At 36.2% G+C, this 26,197-nt stretch overlaps 1 protein-coding gene across 1 annotated transcript in view; it reads left to right on the plus strand.

Annotated features, from left to right (window-relative positions):
- Window positions 1-26,197, plus strand: part of STPG2 (sperm tail PG-rich repeat containing 2) — a 345,708-nt gene that overhangs the window by 11,179 nt on the left and 308,332 nt on the right. The window contains exon 3 of the mRNA XM_044225962.1: window positions 15,524-15,691. Coding sequence (XP_044081897.1) covers window positions 15,524-15,691 — 168 coding nt within the window. The remainder of the gene's footprint in view (window positions 1-15,523; window positions 15,692-26,197) is intronic.

The raw sequence follows: 26,197 nt of genomic DNA on the forward strand, positions 1-26,197 counted from the left end.
ACAATAGATTTTTAAGAGTGATACTAGATTTACAGTAGTATTTATAGGAAAGGTATTTGGGTGGCTTATGGGCTTGAAGGATTAATTGTATAGTTAAGTCCTTTTTTAAAAAAGATTTTATTTATTTATTTGACAGAGGACGATCACAGGTATGCAGAGAGACAGGTGGGGAGTGGGAGGGAAGCAGGCTCCCTGCTGAGCAGAGAGCCAGATGCTGATACAGGACTCAAACCCAGGACCCTGAGATCATGACCTGAGCCAAAGACAGAGGTTTAACCCACTGGGCCACCCAGGCCCCTGTATAGTTAAGTCTTAAGGAAGGACAGGACTAAGACAATTCCAGGTATTTCAATAGTAAGAGCTGCAATCAGGAACTGCCATTAGATAACTTAATTCTATAACGCCCTTCCATTTTTTTATGTGTGACTCCATTTAGGATTAAAATTCTTAGTAGGGAGAATCTGTTTGGTCCAGTCATTCCTGGGTTAGGGAATCCTGTGTTTGGAAGCTTCTCTAAAACCACGAAGTATAGGGGAGGTTTGATTGCCCCAACAATGGTGAATGTGGTTTCTGTTATGGGAAGATAATGGATGGGATGCTGGACAGATAAAAAGCAATAGATTACCATTACAGTTTATCCCTTAACTGCCCAGTTCTCTTCTCTCTCATGTGTACTACTTATGCATATAATTCTTCTTCCCACATATCCTATTTAAAAAACACAATTATTTTATGTTTAATTTTCAAATATAACTTCCCCGAAGGAGCTAAACTAAGGTCTGGCTATTGCATTGAGAGGTGATATTACATTGTCACTACCAAATGGATCTTTAGATTAAGGCCATTTCTACTTTTGTTTTTTTCACATTCCTGTTCCATTATTCTGCAACCTATAGATTAAATGGTAAGTAAGTATAACATGAGATACTATAAAGAAATGGTTAGTAGTGTGAGCTCCTAAAGTAGACAACCTGTATTTGAAATCTGTCTCTGCTACATACTAGTTCAGACAGATTTCCAAATAGGTAGACTTAATCTTAACTACTTAATCTCTTTGAGCTTTAGGGATACTAGGGATACTAAGTTTGTGGACCTTTTTTTTTTTTTCCTTTTCTTTCTTTTTTTAAAAGATTTTATTTATTTATTTGACAGAGAAAGAGATCACAAGTAGGCAGAGAGTCAGGCAGAGAGAGAGAGAAGCAGGTTCCCTGCTGAGCAAAGAGCCCGATGCAGGGCTTGATCCCAGGACACTGAGATCATGACCTGAGCCGAAGGCAGCGGCTTAATCCCCCGAGCCACCCAGGCGCCCCTGTGGACCTTTTCTAAGAGTTACATTCATCAGTAAGCATTTTAGAATAGTGGTTAATTATAGGTAGCATCTTATAACTTTTATCCATTATTAGTGTTGCCATTTTACAATAGAAGAGGGAAAAAAAGAGGGGAAATGAAAGAAAGTGATGTAGGAAACAAGGAAATGCAGATGGGGACTTGTTAGTTTATGTAATTGATCTGAAGCTATAGATAGTTTAAGATTTTTTCATTACTCATTCTGTGTTCCTGTCTCTTTAGAGGGACTTTATCTGGTGGAGTTTTCAGCCTGATGTGGTAACCAGAATCTTTAGTTCTAAGGGGTCTGAGCTCTTGATTCACAGGCTTCCTTCTCAAACCTTTAAATAAACTTGCTCTTACCATTTTCAGTGGGCATTATAGTTTGAGGAAGCTCTGCAGGGTTTCTCTGTGTTCCATCCTACCGCAGTGCATGCTTTCCTTAGTCCTGTTTCTCAGTCCTGGTCAGGGTTAATCACCTCACCCAATACATTCCTTATTTTGCTTTCTAGCACACAGAACCTGGAATGGCCAGTTGATGGTCTCAACTTCCAATTCAGTGGAACGTTTATGTCTCTTTCCTGGGTTCTTAAAACTTACAGAATACTAGCACCTAGAGGACAAAAAGCAAAAAATAGTAATGGGTCATTAGATGTCATCATTAGAAGTGTCACTCCTGCTTCCACTCTGTGGCCCATGGCCAGCATATTATGGGTATATGGGCTTGCTGTAACTCCACTATTCCAAGAGGGGAATGGAATAAAATACACAATAGGCAGATTTCAAACTTGTTAAGTATGACAAATATCAGGATGTTGGAATATTATAATAATAGTGATTTTAGTCAATTCCACATATAAAATAATGTAAAGTACAACTTAGACCAGGTTTTATTTTGTTCCAAATTGGGGTACATTTCTTGGATTTCAAGAATAAGGAACTACGAAATGTACATTTTTAATACAATGGACAATCTAAGAAAAAGAGTTCTAGTATTCTCTGTTTCTTCTTTTTCTTTTTTTTAAAAATTATTTATTTATTTGACAGAGATCACAAGTAGGCAGAGAGACAGGCAGAGAGAGAGAGGAGGAGGAAGCAGGCTCCCTGATAAGCAGAGAGCCCGATGCAGGGCTCAATCCCAGGACGCTGGAGTCATGACCTGAGCTGAAGGCAGAGGCTTTAAATCACTGAGCCACCCAGGCGCCCTTCTGTTTCTTCTTAAAACTATAGGCCAATGCCAGGTGAAGACTGATTTCCTTGGTTTCAAAAACGACTGTGCCTTATTTACTCAGTTGCTGTTGATTTTTTGGGGTTGTTTTAGGCTACATTCTTTTTTTGTTTGTTTTTTAGAATCAGAATTATATTTTCTTCCTTTAAGTTCTTCCTTTAAGCTTATTATGATCCTATTTTAAAAATTTAATTTTGTTTTTTCAGTGTTCCAAGATTTATTGTTTATGTACCACACCCAGTCTCTATGCAATACATGGCCTCCTTATTACCCATCACCAGCCTCACCCATCCCCCTACACCCTCCCTTCCTAAACCCTGTTTGTTTCTCAGAGTCCACAGTCTCTCATGGTTTGTCTCCCCCTCTGATTACCCCAAACTCTCTTCTCCTTTTCAACTCCCAGTTTCCTCTGTGTTATTCCTTATCCTCTACAAGTAAGTGAAACCATATAATAATTGACTTTCTCTGCTTTACTTATTTCACTCAGCATAATCTCCTCCAGTCCCATCCATGTTGATTAAAAAGTTGGGTATTCATCCTTTCTGATGGAGGTGTAATATTCCATTGTATATGTGGACCATATCTTCTTGCAGAACTTTTAGAGTTCCAAGAAGTGTAAGTTTATCACGCTATTTAAAAAAGAAAGTCCATTATTATTTTAAATGACTGAATTAGAAAATGTTTGTCATGTGACAATAGTTAGCATACTAATTATATAAATAATTAATATGCTTGATAATAATTAAAGGGATAATCCTATTGGAAATTAATGCCAGTATTTAACCATTTATTTTTATACCTTTTTTTTTGAGAATAGGTTGAAATGTTTCTATTAGCAATTACCTAGTAAATATTTGGAAACTTCAAATGAAATTTGAGAAGACTGAAAATGTGGTTGTAGTTGTGAAGGCCTGCCTCCACTGTATGTAATACTTGAAGTTCTTATAAAAGGAAAACATTTGGGAGTTGAAACTGTGTGCCCCAATTTAGTCTTCTTTATTTCTCTGTCTCTGTTATGGTTATTTCACTTTGATTATGGTTGTCACCAGTATGCCAAAGTTGGGAGTGAGGATAGGAGTATTCTTTTTGCCTCTTCAGCTCTTGACTTGTTATGGGCAAATTCACTTCTTTCTTTGTCTCCTCTAGCATATCTGAAGTGTGCTAATTTTTTTCAAAAGTAAGTTTTTTTAGAAAACAGTTTAAGGGGAATTAAGAAAATAAAAGACATGGAAGAATGAAGTTTACAAAGTACAAGTTTCTGATTATTTGATAGATAATTAGCTTATTAAGTCACATACCTTATTTTGTTCCTATACTTTTTCCTAAAATGAATTCCACCCCAAAGAGTCAGTTCAAATTTCATTTATGTTTTCTGGCTCTAATTCTTTTCTAGTTTGTGACCTGTTTATGCATGGCTGATACCATCTTTTTCCTTGCTATATAAGACTTAGATGTGGAGATCTCTTCCCTGGATCCAGATAAATAGTTTCTTTCATATTTCTCACTATCAGGACCTACTAATAGATGTCGAAATTAGGTTTGATTTTTGATCTGAGAGATACATTTCACTAGAGCTGTATGATGGGATATCAGATCGATTCAGTAGATGGCCTCACCCTTCCGATGAGACTGCATTCTGTATTGTTGGGCAGTTGGTGGCAATGTAGTAATTCATCAAATAACCACACCATATAGACAAAAGCATAGGAATCAAGAAGTAGGAAGGCTGTTGTCTCATAGTTCTCATATAAAATGTATAATTACCTCATAATATAATTTTTGGGTCCTTTATCTGATACATTGTAGTTCCTTTTATAACCACTGGTAAAATCAGTAGAATTGATAATTAGGAAATATGAGTAATTAGAAAAGTGCTGGTTAATTTCTACCAGTTTTAAAAAATCAGATTAATTTTGCTATCTTCTGTTGAAGTTCAATATAAATTCAAATTACTGTGTGAAATGTAAGATCATAGAGACTACAGTAATGGCTTTCAAAGAATCAAGATTTGAGGAGATTTTCTCTTTTCCCATGCTTTTACTTTTTATCTAACTTGAAATGCTAATGTTTTTGCAAAATCATTAAATTTTGTTATAGATCCAAACTCTTTTTTTTTTTTTGATCCAAACTCTTTTTAAACAGGAATTATGGTCTTATTAAAATAGTTATCAGGTAGTGGATTGGCTACCTAAGAATATAATTTTGACTCAGTTTTTTTTTTTTTTTAAAGATTTTATTTATTTATTTGACAGAGAGAAATCACAAGTAGATGGAGAGGCAGGCAGAGAGAGAGGGAAGCAGGCTCCCTGCTGAGCAGAGAGCCCGATGTGGGACTCGATCCCAGGACCCTGAGATCATGACCTGAGCTGAAGGGAGTGGCTTAACCCACTGAACCACCCAGGCGCCCCTTGACTCAGTTTTTAAAAGAAGACCTCTTTTGTGTATTTCTTAAAAGCTGAAAGCAGCTGATTAAGATTCAAACTAGAGATGGGCTCAGTTAATAGTGATTATGAACATCTGGTGTGTATACCATGAGAAAAGGTCTGTTGGTAAATAAGTGACTTAAAAAATCTCATCTGGGGGCTCAGCCTAGATTAAGCATCTGCCTTCAGCTCAGGTCATGATCCTGGAGACTGGAGTCTTGGGACTGAGTCCCAGGTTGGGCTCCCTGCTCAGTGGTGAGTCTGCTTCTTCTTCACCTTCCCTATGTTCCCTTTCTCTCTCTCTCTCATCATTTCCTCTCTCTCAAATAAATAAAATCTTTTAAAAAAAGATCTTATTGGATCTATCAAATGCCAACCATTATTACTATGAATCGTCTTTGAAATGATTATATGGTGACTTTAAATTGAAACTAATAAGATGGATTCTTTTTCTGAATTCACCAGCTATTACCCAGTTGATAATTTTTTGATTCTAGATAATCCAGATATGGGGAATGGAGAGCTATGGGAGATTCTTCCCAGTCCCTCCTCTGCATTAAAAAAGGTTTAAAATTAATCTGAGTATAAAACCAAGCTATTAGGGGAGGGCTAGCAAGATGGCAGAAGAGTAGGAGACCTAAATTCTGTCTGGTCCCAGGAATTCAGCTAGCTATTTATCAAACTATTCTGAATACCCATGAACTCAACAGGAGATTAAAGAAAAGAATAACAGCAAATCTTTGAATAGAAAAGCAACTACTTTCTGGAAGGTAGGACATTTGGAGAAGTGAATTTGAGGTGATATTTGGGAAGATAGACTGTGGTGGGATGGAGTTTCTGTCAGCCGGTTACTGGCAAGCAATAAATCAGCAGAGCACAAAATTGGAACTTTTAGTTAGAAGTCTGCTCCAGTGAGGGACGTCATTCCAGTGGTTAAGCGAGGGGTGGAACCCTTGCTGGGATAGTGGGGTCTCAGGACTCTTGGGGGTCACAGAAAGACTGAGGGTACCCGAGTGCAGCAGAACACCCAGGTATTGGAGTCAGGAAGGGGGCTGCAAAGAGTGAACCAAGAAGTGGGCTCTCAACTTGGGATTGCCATAAACTGTGATCCATGGCACAGTTGGGCCACTGCTCTTTGAGCAGAGTCCCAACAAGGGGCAGATCCTGGGAGACTCTTGTTCCTTCCACAGAGGAGTGGTGTGGGAACATGCTACAGGAATCTGCTAGGTTTGAAAACTCCAAATAGTGCTGTGTGCCAGAGATAGAAATGCTTGGTCACAGACTGGGTAAGCTCAGAGTGTGGCCAGAGACCAAGGAGACAGGAGTGATTTACTGCTTTTCTCTGAGAGAGCACTGAGGAGTGGGGGCCTGATCTCTCTTCTCCTCCAGGGCTAGAGATTGGGAGGCTGACATTTTTATTCTTGTCCTCTAAAGCCGTGTGGAAAGCCTTCAGGGAACAAAACCTATGGAGAACAATCCCGAGCAGATTACATAGCATGGCCCCTGGCAAGGGTGGTGCAATTCCTTCTGGGGCAAACACATTTGAGAATCACTGCAACAGGCCCCTCCCCCAGAAGATCAATAAGATGAGTGAAATAAGTCAAGCAGAGAGAGTCAATTATCTTATAGTTTCACTTATTTGTGGAGCATAACAAATATCATGGAGGACAAGGGATGTTACAGAGGAGAAGGGAGTTGGGGTAAATTGGAAGGGGAGGTGAATCATGAGAGACTATGGACTCTGAAAAACAATCTGAGGGGTTTGAAGTGGCAGGGATGTGGGAGGTTGGGGTACCAGGTGGTGGGTATTATAGAGGGCACAGATTGCATGGAGCACTGGGTGTGGTGAAAAAATAATGAATACCGTTTTTCTGAAAATAAATAAATTGAAAAAATAAAGAAATAAATAAAAAAATAAAAATAAAAAAAAGATCAATAAGAACATCCAGCCAAGACCAAGTTTACTGATTAATGAGAACTGCAAAACTCCAGTGCTAGGGGAGTACAGCACATAGAATTCATGGCTTTTCCCCCATAATTCTTTATTCTTTTGAAGTCAATTTTTAAAGTTTTCTATATTTCTTTCTTTCTTTTTTTTTGAATTCTTCTTTCCTTTTCAACCAACTTCTTATCAATTCCCTTTTTTTTTCATTTTTTTTCAATTCCCTTTTTAAAGTCTTTTTTAATTTTCATTTTTATAGTCATCCCTTTACTGTATTTAACCTTATTTTTTATATACATATATGTTTTTCTTTCTTTAATATTTTGGGATACAGTTTCTTCTAACAGACCAAAATATACTGTAAATCACTTAGTTTATAGCTTTGGTCTGTTCACCCACCTGATAACATTCTCACCTTTTTAAAAAATTGTTTCTTCTTTCTTTTTCAACCAACTTCTGATCTTTCCAATACCTTTTTAAAAAATATTTAAAATTTTTCATTTTTATAGTCGCTTCCATCCCTTCATTGTATTTACCATTATTTTCATGTATGTAGATATATAGTTTTTCTTTCTTTAAGATTTTGGGAGGCAGTTTCTTCTAACAGGCCAAAATACACCCCAAATCCATTGTGTGGCTCTGTTCTCTTCATGGTCCTGATCATATTTTTTCTCCTCTTTTTTTTTTTCCCCCTCTGGGTTTAGGTTTCTTCTGATTTGTTCAGAAGATTTGCAAATCTTCTGATTTGCATATTTTTCTGGGGTTGTTGTTACCCTTTTAGCATTTTTTTCCCTCATTCATCTATTCTCTGGACAAAATGACAAAATGAAAAAAAACTCATCTCAAGAAGAAGAACAAGAGGGGTGCCTGGGTGGCTCAGTGGTTAAGCTGCTGCCTTCGGCTCGGGTCATGATCTCGGGGTCCTGGGATTGAGTCATGCATCAGGCTCTCTGCTCGGCGGGGAGCCTGCTTCCCTCTCTGCCTGCCTCTCCATCTGCTTGTGATCTCTCTCTATCAAATAACTAAATAAAATCTTAAAAAAAAAAGAAGAAAGAAAAGAAAAAGAATAAGAGACAATACTGACTGCCAAGGACCTAATCAATATGGGCATTAGTAAAATGTTAAAACCAGAGTTCAGAATGATTATGAAGATGCTAGCTGGGTTTGAAAAAAGCATAGAAGATACTATAAAATCCCTTTCTGGAGAAGTAAAATCTAGCCAAGTTGAAATAAAAAGGCTTTTAATGAGGTGCAATAAGAAATGGATGCTCTTACTGCTAGGATAAATGAGGCAGAAGAGAATTAGTGATACAGAAGACCAAATGATGAAAAATAGAGAAGCTGCGAAAAAGAGGGATTAACAATTACTGGATCACGAGGGGAGAATTCAAGAGATAAGTGATACCATAAAGGAAAACAATCTACACATTTAATGTAATCTCTATCAAAATACCATCAGCTTTTTACCTTGAGTTAGAACAAATCATCCTAAAATTTGTATGGAACCAGAAAAGACACTGAATAGCCAGAGGAATGTTGAAAAAGAAAACCAAAGCTGGTGGTGTCACAATTCCAGACTTCAAGCTCTATTACAAAACTGTAATCATCAAGACAGTATGGGAGTGCCTGGGTTGCTCAGTCATTAAGCATCTATATTCAGCTTGGGTCATGATCCAATTCCAGAGTCCTGGGATTGAGCCCCTCATATGGCTCCCTGCTCAGTGGGAAGCCTGTTTCTCCCTCTTCCACTGTCCCTGCTTGTGTTCCTTCTCTTGCTGTCTCCCTCTCTGTCAAATAGATAAAAAAAAAAAAAAAAAAAGACAGTATGGTACCGGCACAGAAACAGACACATAGATCAATGGAATGGAATAGAGAGCCCAGAAATGGACCCTCAGCTCTATGGTCAACTAATCTTCGACAAAGCAGGAAAGAATGTCCAATGGAAAAAAAGAAAAAAACCAGTCTTTCAACAAATGTGTTGGGAAAATTGGACAGTCACATGCAGAAGAGTGAAATTGGAACATTTTCTTATACCAAACACAAAGATAAACTCAAAATGGATGAAAGAGCTCGATGTGAGACAGGAATCCATCAAAATCCTTTAGGAGAATACAGGGAATACAGGCAACAACTGCTTTGGTCTTAGCCGCAGCTACTTCTTCCTAGAAACATCACTAAAGGCAAGGGAAGAAAGGGAAAGAATGAACTATTGGGACTTCATCAAGATAAAAAGATTTGTAAGGCAAAAGAAAGAGTCAGCAAAGCCAACAGACAACTGACAGGATAGGAAAAGATATGGCACATGACATATTGGATAAAGGGCTAGTATCCACAATCTATAAAGAACTTATCAAACTCAACACCCAAAGAACAAATAATCCAATCAAGAAATGGGCAGAAGACATGAACAGATATTTCTGCAAGGAAGACATCCAGATGGTCAATAGACATGAAAAAATGCTCACCATCATTTGGCATCAGGGAAATACAAATAAAAACCACAATGAGATACCACCTCACTCCAGTCAGAATGGCTAAAATTAACTAGTCAGGAAACAACAGGTGTTGGTGAGGATGCAGAGAAGGGGGAGCCCTTCTACACTGTTGGTGGGAATGCAAGCTGGTGCAGCCACTCTGGAAAACAGTATTGAGGCTCTTCAAAAAGTTGGAAATAGAGATACCCTACAATCCAGCAATTGTGCTACTGGGTATTTACCCCAAAGATATAAATATAGTGATCTGAAGGAGCATATGCACCCCGATGTTTTATATATATATATATATATATATATATATATACACACACACACACACACACACACACCCCACACATATACACACATATGTGTATATGTATCACACACACACGTACATAATACATACATACACACAATAGAATGTTATGTAGCCATCAAAAAAGTAAATCTTACCATTTGCAATGATGTGGATGGAACTAGAGGGTATTATGCTAAGTGAGATAAGTCAACAATTATCATATGATCTCCCTGATAGGAGGAATTTGAGAAACAAGACAAGAGTATTGTAGGAGAAGAGAGGGAAAAATGAAACAAGACAAAACCAAAAAGGGAGACAAACCATAAAAGACTCAATCTCAGGAAACGAATTAAGGGTTGCTGGAGTGGACGAGGTTGTGGGGGGATGGAGTGGTTGATGGACATTGGGGAGGGTATGTGCTATGGTGAGCACTGTGAATTGTGTAAGACTGATGAATCACAGTCCTGTACCCTTGATACAATACATTATATGTTAATTTAAAAAAAAACAGAACTATTGGGACTTAATCAAGATAAAAAGCTTTTGCACAGCAAAAGAAATAGTCAACAAAACCAAAAGACGAATGGCAGCATGGGAGAAGATATTTGCAAATGACATATCAGATAAAGGGCTAGTATCCAAAATCTATAAAGAACTTTCCAGACTCAACACTCAAAGAACAAATAATCCAGTCAAGAAATGGGCCGAAGACATGAGCAGACATTTCGCAAAGAAGACATCCAAGTGGCCAACAGACACATGAAAAAATGCTCAACATCACTTGGCCTCAGGAAAATACAAATCAAAACCACGATGAGATATAACCTCACACCAGTCAGAATGGCTAAAATTAACAAGTCAGGAAATGATAGATTTTGGTGAGGATGCACAGAAAGGGGAATCATCCTACACTGTTGCTGGGAATGCAAACTGTTGGTGCAGGATGGAAAACAGTTCGGAGGTTCCTCAAAAAGTTGGAAATAGAGCTACCCTATGACCCAGCAATTGCACTATTGGGTATATACACCAAAGATAGAAATGTAGTGATTCAAAGGGGCATGTGCACCCCAATGTTTATAGAAGCAATGTCCACAATAGCCAAACTATGGAAAGAGCCTAGATGTCCATCAACCGATGAATGGATAAAGATGATATGCTGTATGTATACAGTGGAGTACTATGCAGCCATCAAAAGTTGAAATCTTGCCATTTGCGGTGATGTGGCTGGAACTAGAGGGTATTATGCTAAGTGAAATAAGTCAGTCAGAGAAAGGCAATTATATGATCTCACTGAGATGTGGAATTTGAGAAAGAAGACAGAGGATCACGGGAGAAGAGGAATAAATGAAACAAGATGAAAACAGAGAGAGAAACAAACCATAAGAGACTCCATCTCAGGAAACTAACTGAGGGTTGCTGGAGTGGAGGGGTTTGGGAGGGATGGGGGCTGGTTGATGCACATTGTGGAGGGTATGTGCTATGGTGAGCGCTGTGAATTGTGTAAGACTGTTGAATCACGTACCCCTGAAACAAATAATACATTATATGTTAATTAAAGAAAAAGAATAATGTGCTGTTAAAAAAACAAGGAATAAACCAGCCAACCAAATAAAAACCCATGCAGTTGCCACTAAGCCTATATAAGCATCCCTGGAAATGACCAAAAAGAAGTTCATGAAAATAATTAATCCTAAACAAGCTTGGAAAGGTTGCTTTTTCCTTGCAGTGTGAGTACCAATATTTTTAGCTGATTTCAGAGATACGTATTCTTTTGAGGCCTGCTAGTGTATGCTCTTCGTTCTTGCTCTACAACTTTCAGGATTCCTTTGTTTTGATTCCTGTTTTAAAACTGAATTTTGCATTCTCTTGGAGTGTCCTAAGTATAGTAAATTTTAGTCTGAGTTCATAGTTAAAACTGATGACTATAGTTGTTGTCCTCTCTTATTATCTCTTTACTAGAATGATGTCTTTAGTCAAGAGCCTTGGGTTTTAAAACTGTTTGTTCATATTAATATGTAATACTTACCAAATAGTATTAATTATAAAGTGCTTCTTTTAATTATTTCATTTTTTCCCCCTCTCCAATTTAGTATAATATAAAAGGAGGTCATAGTCTACAAAACCGGGAGAAGCGGTTTAAGAAGTTTGTTTCAGATAGTCCAGGACCAGCAAGCTATGATCAGTTTTATCCTGGAACATTAGATATCATGAACAGAAAAGCACTACAGGTTAAAGAGCATCTTCAATCAGTACGTTGCTATTTTAAATTATACTCTGACATTTCTTTTAGTTAAAATAGAAAAGGTTTAATATTTTATGTGGTAAGTACATTAAGAAAAACTTTAGTATAAAAATTATTTTTATTAGTATCCATATTGTAGTTTATAATTTAATTAATATTCAATGTGTATAAACTAGTTTTTTATTGTATTAACAACTGACTTCGTTTTTGCTTTTAATAAATCTATTGTCACTTCCAATTTCTATGGTAAATGGAAAGTAAAGGAGATTTAAAAAACCACCCGAGTGGTCTACCTATATATAGAGAGAAAACTCTGTAATAAGTACTGTTAATAATACAGTGAAATTGAAAGCATGATTCCTGAAATAGAAAAAACTTAAAATTTAGATGAGAGAGAGCTATATAGATTGTTACTAATGCAAGATGAAATATGATAGGTGCTAAATGAATAACTGTGTAATTGAATGCCATAGGAATTTTAAAATTACATTAATTTTTTTTTTTTTTTTAGAGAGAGCAAATGGGGCTGGAGGATAGAGGAAGAGGGAGAATCTGAAGCAGGCTCCATGCCTAGCATAAAACCCAAGTCAGGGCTCCATCTTATGACCCTGAGATCATGATCTTAGCCAAAATCAAGAGTTGGATGCTTAACAAACTCAGCCCCCCAGGCCCCCCAATGCCATAGGAATTTAAAGGAAGACTACTACATCATGACAAAGTATACTTTGTAGAGGATTTATAGAGAAGTTTGGCCTTGAAGAATAGGGTTGGACTATACATTCCAGGCATGGAGAGCTATAGAGATGAAGGTAGTATAGTAGGGTTCATAGAAGACCCAAGATTGTACTGACCCAAATAAAAAATTCATGTAGGAGACTAGCAGATGACATGTTTGGAAAAGTACATTGGTGATATATAATGAATAATTTTTATACCAAAGGCCCAGCCCTTTGAAATAAATAATCTTGGTTTTTTGGTCAGTTTATTTAGAGTGGTTCTCTTTTTTTTTTTCCATAACTCCTTCACATAGCTCATTTTAATTACATTTTTTTTAAAGATTTTATTTATTTATTTGACAGACAGAGATCACAAGTAGGCAGAGAGGCAGGCAGAGAGAGAGAGAGAAGGGAAGCAGGCTCCCTGCTGAGCAGAGAGCCTGATGTGGGACTCGATCCCAAGACCCTGGAATCATGACCTGAGCTGAAGGCAGAGGATTAACCCACTGAGCCACCCAGGCGCCCCCATTTTAATTACATTTTAATCAGCTTTGTTTAGGGGACATATTTTAGAGCTAAGTGCTCAGTTGAATAATGTCAGTACAATGACAATGAAGTTAAGGTTTATAAGTATATTTAAATATCTGCTATTTTGTAAGTGGGGACAAAGTAAGTGTTCATTTGCTTATGCAAGGATTTATCAGACCTTTTTAAAGAAGGAAACACTTATTTTATTTGACTTTAAAGTAATCTTTTGCATTTTCTTAATAACACTGTGATATTTTCTTCTGAAAAGTAGTAAGTTATTTTTTTTCAAGACTTGTGAATGCTTTTTAATGGACAAATTAGGAATTTCTTCCTCCCCTTCATCCCCTTCCTTCCTTCCAGTTTAAAATAAATAAGTCATGGAGAGGAAAATACAGCATAGGGAATATAGTCTGTAACATTATATGACTTTGCATGTGTGTCATATGTCACCATACATATGTCACCATATGTATGGTGACAGATGGTAACTGCACTTGTGGTGAGCATTGTGTAATGAATAGAATTGTTTAGTTACTATGGTGTGCATTTGAAACTAGTATCAGACATTTTTTTCCAGAGACTGTGTATAATTGACATAATTCTAGACACTGGCAACACATAGAAGACAAATCATTGCTTCCTAGGATCTATAATTTTATTTTTTATTTTTATTTTTTTAAGATTTTATTTATTTATTTGGCAGAGAGAGAGAGAGATCAGAAGTAGGCAGAGAGACAGGCAGTTGTGGGGGTGGGGGTGGGAAGCAGACTCCCCACTGTGCAGAGAGCCCGATGCAGGGCTCAATCCTAGGACCCTGAGATCATGACCTGAGCTGAAGGCAGAGGATTAACCCACTGAACCACACAGGTGACCTGGATCTATAATTTTAATAGGGAAATTATGTAATTCATTATTAAATATTTGATGCAATGCTATTTTAATAAACATATATCATAATAAAATGTCTGCTAGTAGCCCAAAGTAGAGAGTTTTTGGAGGGAATAGTGATATCACAATCAAACTGGATCTTAAAGAAGGACTCACTAAGTGTTAAAAATAATGGGATAAAAACACTCCAGGAAGAGAAAACCATGTGAATAAAGACATTGCAGTTTTTAGTGGGTTGGTATGTCTGGGGAAGAACAGAGTTCTTTAGAATATTTGGAGTATAAGATCTAAGGTAGGAATAGAGGGTAGAGAAGGAGATAGGGAACATATTTTGGAAAGTCTTGATATCATGGAAATAATTTTTGAAAGTAGTGGGAGAAGCTATTCAATATTTCCTGTTATAATTTGGTAATCAGTATATGGTCTCTAATGATAAAAAAAGTAAAATTCTGCCAGTGATAGTATATTTAAAACGTAGTTGTCTATTGGGCATGCAGGCATGCATACACTAAACTATAGCATTTATTTATTCAGAAACAACAGAGGATCAATATATTCTTAAGTAGTTTCCCAGATAACTAAATTGTTTATTTTTTAAATTTAAAATTTTTTTTAACTAAATCATTTAAATGCCAGCATTTTATTTGCTAAATTTTATACTAGTATTCCTACTATATGTTGCTTTCTCTTTTTGTTTAAATTATAAAATATTTCATGCTAAAGGAAATTAAAAAAAATGATAATCACCCTAAAACTTCTGACTATAACTTGGATAATTCTGTTAATTTTTGCATAGCTTTTAAAAGTTCATCATTAAATCATATATATTACTATATATACTTGTGTATAATTGCATGTGTCTTACCTATACATACATTCTATTTTTCTGTTTCCATTTAGGATTATGTCATAGACATTTTTCTTGCTATCTGAGCATAATTAGGATATTTATATAGAGCACCAGTGAGCATAATTAGGATATTTATATAGAGCACCAGTAATATGGAGGTAAATTAGGAGCTGATTTAGCTGAAAGAATGAAGCTGGGAAATGTTACAGAAAAACATAAAGTTCATTTTTGCCGGGGAGATACTATGATAGTATAGCACAAGTAACCACTTTGAACAGGTGATTGATGATGAGAGTAGGAGTGAATGCCTGCTTTTAGCATCAGTATTATTTATTTACTAATTAAAATAAATAACTGAGCCAAGTGAGGGAGACTCTTCCTCTTAAGGTGGCTTTAATGGTAATACTGTATATTATCTTAATTTATATGATTAGGTGAGACTTGAATTTACTCCTTTAAATTACTTTTATAGAATCAACATTTCTGGTTTATATTATGAAAGTCATTAAGTCAATATTTATATTTGCCTCTTAGTAAATTTTAATATTTGGTTCTTTATTCCTTTTCTTACCTCTAAGTAAATAATGTAAAATGTTTTCTTATAGAAAATTTCAAGAGTACCACCTACAGTTTACAGAAGTGTTGATGTTCCTTCAATTCCTTCTTGTGGATGGTCATATGGTTATGATATTAATGAGGATGGCAGTATTAAAAAACATTCTCCACCTGCTAGTGACAGTACACTAGGTCCAGCATACTACAAACCTCAATTTGTAAGTAAAATGTGTTTTCTGTTGACATTTGGAAGATTGTTTGTAATTATGAATGTTTTAATTAATGTAATGCCAACTTCAGTGATAAATAGACCCCCAAATCTCAGTGGCTTAATACAACAGAAGTTCTTTTTCTCCTCATTCATATGGGTATTCCTTGTTGATAAGAGACTTTCCTCTATGTAGAGATCCAGGGGAACAGGCTTATTCCATTCATGTCACTATCATCATCGAAGGACTTCAGTTCATCTGTATCCAGCTGGCAAAGGGGAAAGAGAATGGAGACTGCTAGTGGGAGGATTTTGTAGCCAAATCTGGGTATTAAAACTCAATCACAGAGGCACACTTAAGGCCAAGAAGGCTGGTAAATATAGTCTAACTACATCTAGGAAGAAGAGGAAATGGGTTTCACTTACAAAAGTGTCTGCTACAATGTATAATCTTATGCAATACATAGATATTCCTTTCCTGAATTTGGAAGGGAAAAGGGATTTTTTAAATAAAGGAATTTGAATCTGATAGTATAAGGATTATTTATTTCACAAAATTTTTAAAAAAAGTTAAGGAGCTTTTCTTTAATTAAAATATCAAGCGTATTATAGCACGTCCATCTCATGCAGGTTTTTGGGTTCAAATCTGGCCAAAACTGAGCCAAAATTTCATTTAGCCAATTAAAATTTATGAATTATCCATGAGTATAAATGATTTGTCTGGTTTTACTTAGTTACAAGACTGAAGTACGTAGTGCTTTTGAACTTAACATTTTTATACTTTTATGAGATCTGGAAGAAGTAATCCCCATGAGGAAGATGGCCAGAATTAAGCATAGACTTAAGGAGAGGCTGAAGAGTGACAAACCTTGGGCAAAGAATAGGTATTCTCAGATTTGGCTTGACCTTCAATTTTAGTACTCTATAAGTTTTGTTTGTACAGGTCTCCATCTTTGGGCTTAGACCCAAATATCTTTAGAAATCATTTGGTTTGTGGCTATACTGGGACATTTTTGCATTTTAGATCCTTTGAATTGTTAAAAGTTTTAAAAAATATATATTTACTGTAATTTATATAATTACATGTAGAACAGTACAAACATAACAGATACCCATGAATGTAAACTAGTGCAGCCACTGTCGGGGTGGCTCAGTTGGTAAGCATCTGTGTTCAGCTCAGGTGATGATCCCAGGGTTCTGGGATCGAGTCCTGTATCAGGCTCCCTGCTCAGTGGGGAGCCTGCCACTCCTCCTGTTTGTGTACTCTGTCTCTGTCAAATAAATAAATAAAATCTTAAAAAAAAATCCTTTAATTTGGAATGGTTCTTTAGTCTTTGTCTTTTGTAACCTTGACTTTTTGAAGAGTATAACCTATTTACTTTGTAGAGTATTTCTTAATTTTGGCTTTATGTATATTTTATCATGATTAGTGTAAGTTTATATATTTTGGCAGGAATACTCCAGAAATGAGTATCCTCAGTGCATCACATAAAGAAGCACAGGATATTTGCTTATCTCATGATTGGTGATGTTAATTTGAGGTGGTATCTTCTAGTTCTAGTGTAAATTACTGTTTTTAAAAAATTTATAAATATTTTGTGGGAGTTACTTTAAGAATAAGTAGATATAGTTTTCGTCATCAAACTCACTAGTTAAATATCCTTTCATGATGCCTGATTCAATTTTGCTGTGATATTTATCAAGGGGTGGTTTTATGACTCCATCTTTCCTTTAACATGTGTTTGTTGGCACTTTAAAGGAGAGCTTTCCTTATCTTTTTTCCCATTTATATCATCACGGATTCATGAATTCCTCTTTTACTAAAAAATTTATCATTTATTACTCATTATTTATTCTGAGGTTTAAATTACCCCAGAATTGATCCTTGGGAGCCCTTTTAAGCTAGCATCTCTTGTCTTTTTGACATGTCCTCATCATTCCTTGAGCATTTCTTTACCTTCTGGTGCAGTAAGATATTCAGGGTTCACCAGTTTTTTTTTCCCCTACTCCAGCCTTGGAATCAGACATTTCTTTAAGGAGCCCTATTTCCATTTAGTGGAGAATTGTATTTCAAAACAAGATCATTATACTATGTACATGCATTGTTCCTGCGGTGCTTCAGACTGTCAATGGACAGGATTAGAAATCCATATTTATTTCTTATCTATCTATTAAAAACTTTGAGTTTATGCTGATACCTGATTTTGATAATTATGTTGTGGTTATAAAAGACAGTATCTTGTTCTTAAGAAATTCCAATCCAGTACCACAAGTTTGTTCTAGTTTTTGCTTTTCAGTGAGAAACCTTTTATTCTATTATTCTCAATATATTTACTTACTTGCTTAGTCCTGTAAAACACTGAAAGAAATTTCATTGCTAACCCATCCCTGCAAAAAACAGACTTGACAAAATAGAAAGCTCTTATCTGTAGGTAAGGGCACTGCACTGGAAGGTAGACTTATAGACGCCTATATGAACATTGAAGGTGTGTGCTGACACATGCACCACATGTGCTGACACAGAGCACCACTGCAAAGGTTGGAGACTTATTAGTTCAAGGCATTTAAGGAAATGACTTGTCCAACGATTGTCCAATCTTTACCTGACCACTTAGCTAACCAGGCTGAAACTTCAGTAGACACATATGACAAAGAATGCAGAATCTAGAGATAGTCCAGGGACATCACTAACCAAACAAGCACCAACAAACACTTCAGTGGTAGGGGGAGATTCTGATTTCCAGAGTTGCCATATTATATTATCTAAAATGTGCAATTTTCAAAAAATGAGAAATGCAAAGAACAAAAAAATATGGTCCATATGTAGGAATAGCAATCAATAGAAACTGTTCTTGAGGAAGCCAGTATGTTGGACTTATTAGACCAAGTTGTTAAATCAGCTATTTTAAATAAATTCAAAGAAGTAAAGGAAGCTATGTCTAAAGAACTAAAGGAAAATGTAAGAACAGTGTCTCACCGAATAGAATGTATCAATAAAAAGTTAGAAATTTTAGAAAGAATTCAAATAGAAATTCTGGAATTGAAAAGTAATAGTTATGGTCTTGAAAATTTACTAGAGGGATTCAGTAATGGATTTGAACTGGCAGAAGAAGGAATCAGGAAATTTAAGGACAAATCAATTGATACTATATAGTCTGACAAAGGAAAAAGGAATGAAGAAAAATAAACATAGCTTGAGAGACTTGTGGGACACCATCGTGCAGACCAATATATGGATAATGGAAGTCCAGGAAGGAAAGAAGAAAAAAAAGGGTCAGAGAGAATATTTAAAGAAATAATGGCTAAAACACCCCAAATTTGTTGAAAAAACATTGATATATACATAAAAGGAGCTCAGTGAATTCTAAGCAGGATAAAATATAAAGGGATGCATACCTAGATCCATTATAGTCAAACCGTTGAAAGCCAAAGACAGAGAGGTGTTAAAAAAGCAGGAGAAGTGACAAGGAATTCTCCAGTAAGATTAACAGTTGATTACCAGAAACGAAGGAGGCCAGAAGGCAATGGGATGATATTTTCAAAGCGCTGGGAAAAAGAAAAAAAGACGGCCAATTGAGAATTCTGTTCTTTGAAAATGAAGGTGAAATAAAACATTCCTAAGTAAACAGAAACTGAAAGAATTTATCTCTAGTACTTCCTCTAAAGAAATGCTAGAGGCAGTCCTTCAGGCTGAAATGAAAGGTCATTAGGTAGTAACTCAAATCTATACAAAGAATTAAAGAACAATGATAATGGCAAATACATAAGCCAGTATTATTTTATTTTTAGCTTGTAACTCCCCTATTTGATTTCTATTGATTATGGAATACAGTAGAAATGATACTTTTTTTGTTCAAGTACAGTTGTTTGTTTTCATTATGTTCATTCAGTCAACATATGCGCATCATAAGGTTTTGTTATAGTGTTCAACAATTCATTAGTTGCATATAGCCCAGTGCTCATCCCAACATGTGCTCTCCTTGACACCCATCACCCAGTTACCCCATCCCGCCGCCCCCCTCTATTCTGTAACCCTCAGTTTTTTCCCCAGAGTCCAGAGTCTCTCATGGTTTGGACTGTTTTATGCTATAAAAGTTGCAAAGAACCAGGTTATCTCTGGAAATATGGATAGGAAGGACATTGTAATTTATAGATGTGTCTCCTGTTCTCAGAGACTTCTTCTGACTGGGGTCATTTCTTCTGACTCTGGGGTCTTTTGTCACATGAGTATCTTGCCTTCTTTTTCTATGCCGTACCTGGTTTTCCAGGCCTTGACTATCCTACCATCCTGTAAATAATCTCAAAATAATTAGTCTTCTTCAGCAGACAGTGCCTGTATTTTAGATATTTGAGTAAGATGCTTAGAAGAACAGTAGAGACAAATTATGTAAAAATTGCAGTGAAATTAGAGAAGTCCTATGGTTTAATAGCAGTATATTCTGTTCAAGGTGAGGAAAAGTTAGGAGATGTAGTTGAATGGAGTATACCACCTGGGTTTGTTTCTTGGCTTCACCACTTAATAGTTATTTGTCCTTGCATAAGCTCTTTTTTACAATAGTCCTGGATCTTTGGCCTTAACTTAAGCAATTCTCTGAATACTTTACCATAAATCTCAAAATGGTTATTCTTTGTTTAAAATTAAACTTTTCATATACACTATTTCTTTGTTTTGGAATAGTCTATCATCTATTCAAGGGATAGAACCTTGCCTCCAAGCTTACCTTGGATTACAAAACCTGGATTACCTTAAGAATTGTTAAACAGAAGCTTTTGATTTTGATGAAGTCCCAGAAGTCTATTTTCGCTTTTGTTTCCTTTGCCTTTGGAGACGTATCTTGAAAGAAGTTGCTGTGGCTGATATCGAAGAGATTACTGCCTATGTTCTCCTCTAAGATTCTGATAGATTCCTGTCTCACGTTGAGGTCTTTTATCCATTTTGAGTTGATCTTTGTGTACGGTGTAAGAGAATGGTCGAGTTTCATTCTTCTACATATAGCTGTCCAGCTTTCCCAGCACCATTTATTGAAGAGACTGTCTTTTTTCCACTGTATATTTTTTCCTGTTTTGTCGAAGATTAATTGACCATAGAGTTGAGGGTCCATATCAGGGCTCTCTACTCTGTTCCACTGGTCTATGTGTCTGTTTTTATGCCAGTACCATGCTGTCTTGGTGATCACAGCTTTGTAATAAAGCTTGAAATCAGGTAAGGTGATGCCGCCAGCTTTATTTTTGTTTTTCAACGTTTCCTTAGCGATTCGGGGTCTCTTCTGATTCCATACAAATTTTTGGATTATTTGCTCCAGCTCTTTGAAGAATGCCGGTGGAATTTTGATCGGAATGGCATTAAAAGTATAGATTGCTCTAGGCAGTATAGACATTTTAACGATGTTTATTCTTCCGATCCAAGAGCATGGAATGGTCTTCCATCTTTTTGTGTCTTCTTCAATTTCTTTCATGAGTGTTCTATAGTTCCTAGGAATGCAAGTTGGTGCAGCCTCTTTGGAGAACAGTGTGGAGATTCCTCAAGAAATTAAAAATAGAGCTTCCCTATGACCCTGCAATTGCACTCCTGGGTATTTACCCCAAAGATACAGATGTCGTGAAAAGAAGGGCCATCTGTACCCCAATGTTTATAGCAGCAATGGCCACAGTCGCCAAACTATGGAAAGAACCAAGATGCCCTTCAACGGATGAATGGATAAGGAAGATGTGGTCCATATACACTATGGAGTATTATGCCTCCATCAGAAAGGACGAATATCCAACTTTTGTAGCAACATGGACGGGACTGGAAGAGATTATTCTGAGTGAAATCAGTCAAGCAGAGAGAGTCAATTATCATATGGTTTCACTCATTTGTGGAGCATAACCAATAGCATGGAGGACAAGGGGCGTTAGAGAGTAGTAGGGAATTTGGGTAAATTGGAAGGGGAGGTGAACCATGAGAGACTATGGACTCTGAAAAACAGTCTGAGGGGTCTGAAGTGGCGGGGGGGGTGGGAGGTTGGGGTACCAGGTGGTGGGTATTATAGAGGGCACAGCTTGCATGGAGCACTGGGTGTGGTGAAAAAATAATGAATACTGTTTTTCTGAAAATAAATAAATTGGGGGAAAAAAAAAAAAAAAAAAAAAAAAGAATTGTTAAACAGTTGAACCACAAAATCACAACAGTGTAAATTAACTTGAAGAGTTTCCTAGACCTAATGAATAAACATTACTTTGACATATAAAATTTATTTGATTTTTCCTTCAGCCAAAAAAAAAAAAAATACAGATTCCTATAGACTGTATAGGAATTGTGAAATTGATACTGTAGTAATGTTCATTTAGGTTTTACCCAATTTCTGATAATTCTGTGTATCTCTTTAGTTGCTTTGTGAGATAATCTCATATATGGGCTCAGTTTCTAGATGAGTGAATTTTAATAGAAGATTAAGAAAATAATCCAAGAGGTGTGAAATAGTTGTGGTTCTTCCCTGAACTTGTGAATAATATATGCTGGAGATATTTTACATAGTTTAAATAGAAAACATGCTCTGAAATTAAGAGTTGTATAAGACTCGAGCCAACAAATGATGAGTTTTAGCTTATTCAATCTGTAAGGGAAAAGTCTATACATAAATTACTTTGTATAACATTTGAGTTATAAAATTTAGTGTCTCTTGTGTTCTCTCTCTCTTTTTTTAAAGATTTTATTTATTTACTTGACAGAGAGAGATCACAAGTAGGCAGAGAGGCAGGCAGAGAGAGAGAGAGGGAAGCAGGCTCCCTCTGAGCAGAGAGCCCGATGCGGGGCTCGATCCCAGGACCCTAAGATCATGACCTGAGCTGAAGGCAGCGGCTTAACCCATGGAGCCACCCACACACCCTCTCTCTTTCTTTTTTAAGAAGAACCCAGGTAACCATTAGAAGCCTACTTTTTAGAGGTGGACTTCACAAGCAAAGTTTGTGGTGGAATTGTGGCACGGACATTTGCTAATGATAACATGCTGGGAGCTACCCGTGTGCTGCCACGCTGGAGAACAGTCCATTAGTGTTTGAATTGATGCACTTTGGGACTTTTAATTCTTCAAAAATTCTATTTCCATACTTAATTATGGAAAAGACATGGTGGAAAAGTTGCATAGCCGCTTCTTCATACATTTTATTGTCAATGGGAGTGGCAGTTAGTAATTCTTCTTCAAGTTATATTACAGCATTTACTTAAAATAATGCAGCTCCCTGCTGAGTTTGCTTCAGTTAAGTCATATTTTATTTGCTAATGATTTTCCAAGTTGACAATGACCTTGAAGTTGGTATTGTCAACACTTCTTGACATAAAGAGAGTATGATTTAGAGTTAAGTAAGAGTGCATTAGTTTATTTTTCATTTTCTGTCCTCCATTTTTAAGAGGCTTCTAAATTAAATTTAAGGTTGAACATTTACCTGAGTAACCTCTGTAGTCAAGAGTTCAGTGAAAAAATTCATATGATTTGAGTGAAATGAATTTTAGTGTAGGTACAGAAAAAGGATTTTGCTAATGTCTTGAATGGTGTGTATGTATATTTATACATGATCTTTCCTTCTGCTGGATTACTTTAAGAATTATTAAACAGTTGAACCACAAAATCACAAAAGTATAAATTAACCTGAAGAATTTCCTAGACCTAATTCTACTCCAGGTCTTGAAATGCTGTGTTGAAAGAATTAATATAAAACTTTAATATGTATTTTTTAGGCTATAAAAATGTGATGTAAGAGATGATTTACCAAAATGCTGTCTTAAAATGCTGATTTAAAAAAAATCTATAGGCTATAGTAAATAAACATAGTAGATATGCTTCTGCCTGAAATATATAAAATATCTTATATATCTACCATGGTTATGTTATATTAAAAGAGTTCTACATTTGTGTACTTTACTTATTACACCTAAAATCTGCACAATTATGGAATTTCTGTTAATTTCTAATTAGAAAATAAAGTATAGCACAATGAAGATATTTTGATCTTTCTGTACACAAAACTATGTTATTTTGAAATTCATGGCTATGTTAGATAAATCCATTTGAAAGATGATCTACAACACTTACTTTAGAAAAAAGAAGTCTTGTGTGGCTTGACATTCTTTCTTTTCCTAAAGCTCTGTAGGGTGCAGCAGTCTTTGGAGTTGCCACTGACCCAAAGGAACAGGCTGCTTTTCAGCTACTCTAGTGGATGCCACAGTTTCTTCCAGTATTCATCTGCTACCATCTGTAGCTCTGTTGGACATGTCAGGGTGTCCCATTTTTCTATACTCTCATGCTAGGTGTTAAATTTGTCTCTGCACTCCAGATCCAAAGCCTTTGGGTGATCTGACTGCCTTATTTCCTTTTGTGTTATGCTCAGGAGTGCCAAAGCAATGTATACTCTAAGTGCTATAGAGATTGGTGAGATGGCTCTTTCAATTTTTCTTCATAGCTCTGTTCCTTCTAGTACTGACAAAGATCTGGGCTTGAGAATCATGTATCAACTAGACTACCTACTTATGATAATAATGGAAATAATATCACCTTACTTTGATATAGTGCTTCATAGTGTTATAGCTTCATAAGTGTGTTAAAGCTGAATGTCTATAGTGAAGATAGGAAAATACCTCTCTGCTCTTTGTGTTATAATTCATTAGAAGGAGTCTACATATTAATAATCTAAGTACATTGAGGCCACTTATAGTGCTGGAAATATTCCTAGTGGAAATAAGAATTAATCCTTTTTATTTATGAAACAAGTTTTCCCAGGCTTCATTAGATTGTGGGTACTAAAGTCACAATTTTGTTAATAACTCTAATGTAAGTATCTCCTCCTATTGATTTAGAGGTCTTCTAGCCTTCTGCAACTTCTTTTTGGGCGTTGCCGGGAGTCCTCAGGGGCTGTCTTGACCATACTCCTGAATAAGTCTGTTTCCACTGAGACAGCTGCCGTTCCACTAGGCACTTCAGTGTCTTACCAGATGGTGCTCTCTGCTGGGAATTTCTACCAATGTACTTGATCACAGCTAAAGCTGCATGATGATCTGGGGTGAAGTTGGGGAATAATGTCTTTCTCTTTTTGTTTTACATTGTATTATAGAGGTATAAAGGTAGCACTGAGTTTTACCAGTGTTTAATGAAAGAAATCTTTTAGATTTTTATCATAGCCTTTTTGTACCCTCCAGGAACAGGCAAAAATCCAGTGGGAACTGTTAGAGGGCTAATTCAGTCCACAGAAAATATTCAATATTTAACATTTGCCACTTTTTGGGCAGTAAGATTTTCTTACTGGATGAAGGTCCTTATGATTAGCTGCTTCCCATAGGATTAGTTTTCACATTCACCTTCTGGTTGATTTGCCCTGTTAGTTCACTAGACATTTAAAAACATGTCTGAATCTTACTTAGACTTAATTAATAACTCCCTGTTTCTCTACCCTCAGCTCCAACATCCCCTACCACCCCAAGCAAGGAATAAACAGGGGAAATCAAAGCAGGGGAAACCTGTAGAAAAACTGCAGTTCAATTTCTCTGTGGGATTACATCTGTAAAAAGAATCGACAAAGGTTCTATTTCACTTCATGGAAACATCAAAGTTCTGTTAGAGATTTTATTGGCCCCTATTTAATTCTTTACGACAGGTGGGTGTAGAAGGGAAAGTTTAGTTTTATTGTGTTGTATTCTGTAACATCTGAGGGATAGTTAATGGTAAGTTCTAGGAAGTAAAAGGCATTTTCATATAGTAGGGAATTGTAGTGCTGTACCAGATGCTTTTTGGATTTTGTTGTGGCATCCCAGAGCTTTCTGGAATGGTACCACTCTAAATAGAGTTTGTCCTCACTAGGGGCCAGTGGCAGAGCTTCCAATTTATTTCCAACCATGCATGCCAAGAATAGAGTGGGTGAACATTGTCTTTCAACTCTTTATGTAATGGCTGTGGCACCAATCTATGAGGGTATTAGTAGTTTTGAGAATTCCTCCCTACTTTCCACTACAGAGCCCATCCTAATCTCTGGTTTCTGTCTCATTGGGTTCATTAGTAGGCTTCAGAGGAGGTTCCTATCACATGTGGTGAGTTCTATTTTGGTTGTAGTCTCTGCTATGTTATATTTTCCAGAAATTCTTTGAAGATTTGGAACATGATTGATACTATCTCTTAGATTCTAGTACTGCTGATTTGTGTCTATTTTATAAAAAATTTTTTGAAATTTTGGTAGGAGCTCGGCAGATATGGGTTTGATTCACCATTTTGAATTGGACTTATACTTTATTCACAAATATTGCTGTTTATTTTATTAATTGTTATTTATAATGATAATTGAGAGAGGTTGGTACCACTGTTTTAGAAGAGTAATACTTACCTGGGACAAGTGACCCTGTTTTATGCTGTTAAGCTACAAGTTTGTTATGGGGATTTTATTTTTTCTATATATATAAATCGGATTATTAATCCAAGCTTATTTTAAAACTATATTTTTACAAATATGAATTAAAAAATAAGGTAAACAGGCCAGAGTTTACCTTTTTACC

Source organism: Neovison vison, chromosome 11, assembly GCF_020171115.1.
Source record: "Neovison vison isolate M4711 chromosome 11, ASM_NN_V1, whole genome shotgun sequence".
Lineage (NCBI taxonomy): Eukaryota > Metazoa > Chordata > Mammalia > Carnivora > Mustelidae > Neogale > Neogale vison.